General features: G+C 50.0%; 1 protein-coding gene across 1 annotated transcript; it reads right to left on the reverse strand.

Annotated features, from left to right (window-relative positions):
• Window positions 1-247: 247 nt before the first annotated feature.
• LOC119287687 (probable rRNA-processing protein EBP2 homolog) lies at window positions 248-2,177 on the reverse strand. Its single transcript, XM_037567281.1, has 2 exons — window positions 2,076-2,177; window positions 248-1,404 (listed from the first exon to the last, which is right to left on the reverse strand). The coding sequence occupies exons 1-2, from the start codon at window positions 2,095-2,097 to the stop codon at window positions 527-529; spliced, it is 900 nt and encodes a 299-aa protein (XP_037423178.1). The 5' UTR covers window positions 2,098-2,177; the 3' UTR covers window positions 248-526.
• Window positions 2,178-7,303: the final 5,126 nt, after the last annotated feature.

The following is a 7,303-nucleotide window of genomic DNA, read 5'->3' on the forward strand; positions in this document are numbered from 1 at the left end:
GAGTACGAAAAAACAAACCATTCACTATCAGAACAGCAGAAAAGGAGGATGAATGTGACGCTGATTGTGATGCACTGAGGTTTGATAGATGATGCAAGCTATATAGCAGAACATAACTTGAGAAACCAAGACTTGACTGTACTAGCAGTCACAATTACCAAGTGTTGCTCCATTCACTTTAGCTTCCACACTAGTACAATAAAACGCTCCAGAACGAAGTAAACAACAGGAAGGCACACACAGCAGCTGTAAACTGTAATACACTGTTTAACATAATTGCATATATAGCAAGATTCAACTGCATTCCACGACCAAAAGGGCAATCACAGGTTAAATGCATACGGTACCACATCTTATGGAGAATAGCACAGCTAAAGATAAAAGTCTTGTGTTTGAGCTGCATCCCCAAATTCCATACCTCAAGCTAACTTTTGCATCTAGTGATAGAGTACTGCAGCGGAATAACATAAAGACAAGAATATAATAGCATCACAAGGAAGCAGGGACAGACTCTTACAACACCGTATCAAAACATCTTCCTCTTCTTGTTTCCTGACTCGCCCTTCTGGTTGTTAAACCCTCTGAAGTCATTCGTCGTCTCAGCAGTGTTTTGCTTCTTCATCCCTTTGCGGCCGCCATGCCCAAACTTGGAATCCTTTGACCTATGGTTCTTTCCTTGTTTGCCTCGCTTAGCAAGACCACCAGACCTGTCACCAGGAGAAACGCCAGGCCTCTGCTTCTTGTGTTGCTTGAGTCCTTCTTCAACTTCAAAGTTGAGGTTTGGCCCGTCCTCCTTCCCCTTGGAAAATCCCCCCTGTTGCCTCTGCTTCCTCCACTTCTTGACCGACTCAATGCTCTCCTTCTTCTCCTTGGCCCTCTCCTTGAGCTTCTCTGCCTGCACCTCCTTCGATCTCTTCTTCGACTCCCGCGCCTTCTTCCTCTCCTCAGCCTCCTCAATCTTCTTCTTCTCAAACAGGAGCTTCCCCTTGATCTTGTGCATGTGAGTATCAGTCTTGACCATCTCCGCGTAGTAATCTGCCGGCCTGAGGAACCGGACCTTCCTGGACTGCAACTTTTCGAAGGCCTGCCTCGTGCCATCCAAAGCCTGGGTGTAGAAAGCGAGCTCACGGGTAAGATCATCGTTCACATCGACCTTCTCCCCCTGGTCATGGTCGACAGTGAGCTTGTGCATCCAGTCCACATTCTCTGGCCAGGCGATGTCCTCGAGCTTCTCAAGGAGCCCCTCTTTGTTGTACACGGCCTTCTTTGAAGGTTCAGCCTGCAATTCCTCCTCTGAATCATCATCCTCTGATTCCACATAGTCATCGTCAGTATCGTCGTTATCCAGCATGGCTTGGTCGTGGACCAAGGGGTCCTCTTCTTTTTCAAGCTCCACCATTTTCGCTGTACAAAAGAAAACATGATATTAATCCACAGAACCATATAAGAAAATTCCGGCGGATAGGACGGCGCAACCTAGGGTTCAAAAGGGGGGCTTCGATTTCTGTTTGGCCTAGCTACTATGGTGGCTGACAAATAAGGCGGCGGTTGATTTATAGCGCAAAACGTTTTCTACTGGAACACTGCATCGTCGCATACGAATGAATCCTCTAGTGCATACATCGCTGCACGGCTAGGAAGAGAAGAAAAAGAGGGCTCGGTCGCTGCTAAGGCCTGGGCTGAGCTACCTGAACCTGTCCTCCTACTTGCTTGGGCATCATTCGCTAATTGACAGAACCGCAACGAGGCATCACCGATTGACGGTAGTTGTCCAGGAACGAAACCAAGAGGCGTAGAATGCAGCCAGCCATCACGCACACCATGGAAGCGAGCGACCAACCCTAGTGCTAGTGGCCGCCGCGGGCGGCGAGCAGGCGGACAACGGGAGAAGCGAAGGCTAGACAGAGCTCAGCCGCGGACGTAGGCGCTTGCGTAAGCGGCGGCCTGGCGGCGCTGTTGGCGGGCTGCGCTGGGTGGCACGGCGCCGCCGCGGGTTGTTGCCGGTGAAGGCTCCGCCGCACCTTAAGAATAATTCGTCCTCCGCCACTGGATAGAGGAGAGGGGCAGGTGCTCACCTTGCTTACGGGGAACCGTCATCGCCGGAGAGGGTCGCTGGCCGCCGGAGAGACGCGGGGACGAGAAGGGGGAGAAGGGGGCGTCGGGGTCGGGGTCGGGGAGGAGGCGCGCTACCAGAGGGGTCAGGGTTTAGGGTTAAGGAGCTCCCGTTGCGGGCTTTGCCGTCGGGCCGTGCAGGTGGGCTGGCGATAACGGCCCATCAACGGTGCTTTCTCGGGAGCTTTTTTTCTTCTTCTCCCGTTGCGTTGCTTTCTCTGGCCCATGCCTCCGCGTGTTTCAGAAAACTTCAGGATGGTCAAACCAAAACTTTCTTTTTGCTACATGTGCAAAAGTAAAGCTACCAGATGAACAAGTAGAGATTGCCTCAAAAAAAATGAACAAGTAGAGATTGCACACAAAGTAATTCGATAGTACTAATCAAGCTCAAATAAGCTTTTGAACCTATTTGTTCTGGAAACGTTTCGGTGTATCACAACAATCAGATTGACAGTTTACAAAAAAAGTATCATACATGAGACATTTTCATTTTAAAATCAATTCTAATTAATGGATATGCTCATTTACTTAATTGAAAGTGTTCATGTGGAGCACGTAAACTGTTCTGGTAGTTAAAAATATGTCCCAATATTATTGTTTGTGAAATAAATTTTAATTCAATATGATGGTAAAAGAATAGAAAAGACATTGAAAAACTTCATGGTTTCACAGATATATGTGATTACGAATAAAAATGTAATAAACAAATCATGTGAAAAGATAACTCATAAAATCTATAAAATAAATGAATTTGAGACATAGCCAGACAAAATAAATTGTGTTATTTGCAAGAAGAAGAAGAAACATAAACAATAATGGGGGAAAAGGGACAAGAAACCGTAGAGTGGCTCCAACATATTTCGTAAATCCTAACGTCTTTAAAAATGCTAGCAATATAAAGGCAGAGGTAAAAAAATCGGACCCTATCTGATTTCCTAAACCCTCATCTAGCTCTAATATTTCTAGCAACACTTTAAAGCTATGGTCTAACCTTATATTTAAAGGAAGGGGGAGTTACTATGGCTATACCATGGGAAATTGTTGTGTTCATGTTGTTTCCATTCCTATGCCCTCCCCCTCTCACAATGTCACTGTCACTACCACCCGCTGACGATGCCATGGCCCATGGACACCGTGCAAACCCTTGGGTCCGATCTGAAGCTCCTACCGCCTCATGCACCCCCTCGTCTGCCTCTACTTGTGCCAGCACGTCATACTCTCGGCCAACAACAACGCATGTACATTACTGCACGACGGCCTAGTGCCACACGATGCTCTGTTGCCGACAGCGACACCGTCCTTCAGGCTCCTCCCACGACCACGCGGCTCTCCCTCCTCCATTTCATTCCTCTGGTGCCTCGATTTCCTCCATTCTTGTTGATCTAACGACAGCGATTAACTCCTCGACCTGGCAGGTGTTTCATGATATGTTTAATTGGTTCAGCTGTAATGTAACATAATGAGCTAGTATGTTCCAAAACCTCCTAAATCAATCAATCAAAAAAACATCTGGGAACATGATTTACCCATTTTTGTTAACTTGAGGGTCTAAATTAGACCAATTTGGATGTGAGGGAGCTATGTATCTATCGAAGCATTTTTACCTTTCTCTTCCAGGACACTTGGCGCAAGGCACACATAACAAGATTCACTAATACGAGAGCTCCTAAGTGGTGCCGGCCCAAAATGCGCTGGTTGGCTAGGCGGTCAACCGTTCGTTCGTTGTGCTGGCTGGCTCCCTTGTTCGTCCGCTTGGTCCACGGCTAACTGGTCAAGCATTGATCATTGATCGGTTGATTGTTGACTTTTGCAAAAAAAATCATAGGTCTGGAATTTTTTGCAAAAAATTGGAAAAAAATCATAACTATGAAAAAAGTCACGAGTTAGAAAAAACTTTGCGAATTTAGGAAAATTTCATGGAATTGAAAAAGATCACGAATTTGGGAAAAAAATCATGGATTCAAAATTTCAAAGATTTGGAAAATCTTCATAGTTTTGATAAAGTTCACTATTTTGAAGAAGTTAATGAATTTGAAAAATGGTCATGAATTTGAATTGTTTTTCATGAACTTTAGAAAAGTTCACAAATTTGAGAAATTTCACATGTTTGAATTCTTTTCATGAAATTGATAAGAATTTCATATATTTTTTTCACAAATCTGAAAAGGTTCAAGATTTTAAAAGTATCCATGATTTAAAAAAATGTACCTACGCGCGTGTCTGACAAGGCCATGTATCTACCACTAAGCCCACAAGCCATGTCTGACAAGCCTACGCGCGTGTCAAAACTCAGATATTTTTTGTTGTTGGAAACTCCAAATAATAGTTACTCGTCCAACGGACTATCTTTGCGATGATCTTGACAAGAAAGAAGAATAAGAATGGTGTATACCGTGAAAGAAAATTGTTACTCCCCCTATTCCTAAATGTTAGACGTTTTGGCAGTTGAATAGTTACATTTGAAAACAGAGGTACTCGTGCTAGTATTTGATTTGATCCACGAGAAAAGCGTTTACGGGCGGGTGTCGCGTCTGTCATCTGTCATGGTTGCAATCGGCCTACCGACGTGTAAACCCGTAACCACCTGAGTTGAGTTTGGCCGCTCACTGTAGCAGTATGATTTTGGCCTGCGTTGAGCGAATACTCTGACCCCCACCGCCCCACGGACTGTCGACGCCAACGCAGCGCTCCATCGCCGGCCGTACGTACTACCAGTTGGGTGCGTGGTCACGTCGCGGTCCCGCATTCCCGCGCGAGCGACGCCACACCACGCACGCACCCACACCCACACGTGCCGGCTGGGTTCGGCCGCTGCCCCGCTGGCGCCGGGCGACCCGTCAAGGAAGAACGTGGCGCGCGCGTCCCGAGCCGCAGACCATACGATACCACGACGGCGACGCAACCCAGCGCCGTCGACGGATGTGCGCTTGTTGTCGTCCGAGCAGGACGGCTGCTGCGGACGGAGCAGAGCCAAAGCTACGGCGGACGCTCGTGCCGTCTCCGTTTTGTCCTTGCCAGGCTACGTACTATACGTACTGCTACTACTACCTGGAGAGCAGTAATTGACCGTCCGTTGTTGTGTCCGAGGCTCCCCGAGTTCGAGGAGACGTCGCGTTACGGAAGCGGCCCTGCAAAAATGTTTCAGCGGAGCTATGCGCCTAGTTTTAGCATACTCATGGACAGAAACCGGAAGAGCTCCTGGCTTGCCAATGCTGACCGTCGAGCAATTAGACGGGCCACAAACGTGAAGAATGAGGTCCTGTAGTATCGGGAAGGCACGTTATTGCTACAGAGACCACCCATTAACCGGCTTGAGGAGGGAGACACGACAAGCACAAAGGGGCTCTCTGGATAATTTTCCATAGCAAAGCAGGGTAGAGGGCTCTTATAGATAAAACAAAACTAAAAAGCTTCGTGATGTGGATGGTGCTAGGAAGGAGGCGAGTCTACCGACACGCAGAGAACGTCAACATCTTTCTTCGAGGAGTTGTACAGCCGAGACCCGAACATCTCCCCGGCAGAACTAACTGGGATAGACTCCCTCCGTCCTATAATATAAGACGTTTGGTCTTGGTCTTATATTATAGGACGGAGGGAGTAAGAGCAACTCCAATGAGAAGACCCATTTTGTTTGTTTGGATTATCCGGACAGAAAACTCTTGGCCCAATGGGGCGACCTAAACGAATGTCCGTGTCCGCCTGCTATCCATCTCCCGACCCAAACCTGACCCAAATCTGGAAAAAATGGGTACGAAGTGGACGGAAGCGGACGCTCTCGTCCATCGCTGTCGCCCGCTCGTGTCAGCCCCTGGTCCCATATGTCAGCGACTGCAACGCCCGCAGCAAGGCCATCGGTGCTGGTCGCCACCGCGCGCTCGGGCGCTCCTCCGCACCGCAGCAAGGCCACCGGCGCAGGTCGCCGACGCGCCGCAGCAAGGCCATCGGCACAGGTCGCCGACGCGCGCTCGACCGCTCCTCCGCGCCGCAGCGAGGCCATCGGCGCAGGTCGTCGACGCGCGCTCGGCCGTTCCTCCGCGCCGCCGCGAGGCCACCGAAGCAGGTCGCCACTGCGCGCTCGGCCGCTCCTCCACGCCCCTGCAGCAGAGGCGCGAGCAGAGAAAAATCTCGCGGGGGAGGGGGTCCGCGAGGAGGAGAGGAGGGGCGGCGCGAGGGAGAGAGAAGGGGCGGCGTGATGGAGATAGGACAGGCGCCACGACGAGAAAAGGACGGGTGGCGCGAGGGAGGGAGGAGGGGGCGGACGGCGTGGAGAGTTTGGGTCTGTTTTTGTGCCGCGCGTTGGATATAAGGCTTGTCCGCTCCATGTCCGTTAGGCGGACAGGTGATCCAAACAGACACGAAACAGATAAAATCGATGTTCATTTGGGTCCTTGCATTGGAGTTGCTCTAACAACGTGCGTGCAGTAGAAACTACCCGGGCCATTCATTTACCTATGATGAAAGCAAGTGCCAAATCCAGACGGTCGCAGCGGACGGCTGTTCACTTCCGGATCAAGACACTACACACAGGACCGGACAGGACAGGACAGCTTTCTAACACCAACATTTAGCAGGAAAAAAGAAAAGGCATTGCACAAGCGTACACAACCCCCCGGTTTTGTCCGGGAACGAACGAGACACTGCAGAAATAGAAGGCCGCGCGCGAGCGCGACGGCGACCGGTGCGGTCACACATTGTGGCTTCCGGTCGCGTTCATGCATGTCCATGATTTGGTTGCGCATGTGGTTAACACCAACTCGACCATAACTTCAACGGGGCCCGCGGCCACGAGAGCTAGCTTGAGGTAGACCGGCGATGTGTACGTACGTACGTATATCTCCGGGGAATGACAGGCAGGGAAGCCGGCAATTCCGACCAGGCATCTCTAGCAGCTTAACCGAAGGAATTGGCACGGCTCCACGTGCTTGCTACTGATGTATGCTAGTATCTTGTTCGGTCAGTGAGTGAGAAACTCGTCCGATTTCCGTTTAGAGGTGAACCGATCGACCGCGCTGAGCGGGAGAGGAAGCAACTGCCACTCTCAGATGGTCAGTTCAGGTCAGGTGTGCATCGTCGTGCAATGGTCGGCAAAGGTCGATGGGTACGTACAGTCCTACTCGTACAGATGCACTGCACGTACATACCGTAGGTGGCACGTACGTGCGGTTCTCGGCACCTCAGGAACCACGAGGCA

Source organism: Triticum dicoccoides, chromosome 4A, assembly GCF_002162155.2.
Source record: "Triticum dicoccoides isolate Atlit2015 ecotype Zavitan chromosome 4A, WEW_v2.0, whole genome shotgun sequence".
NCBI lineage: Eukaryota > Viridiplantae > Streptophyta > Magnoliopsida > Poales > Poaceae > Triticum > Triticum dicoccoides.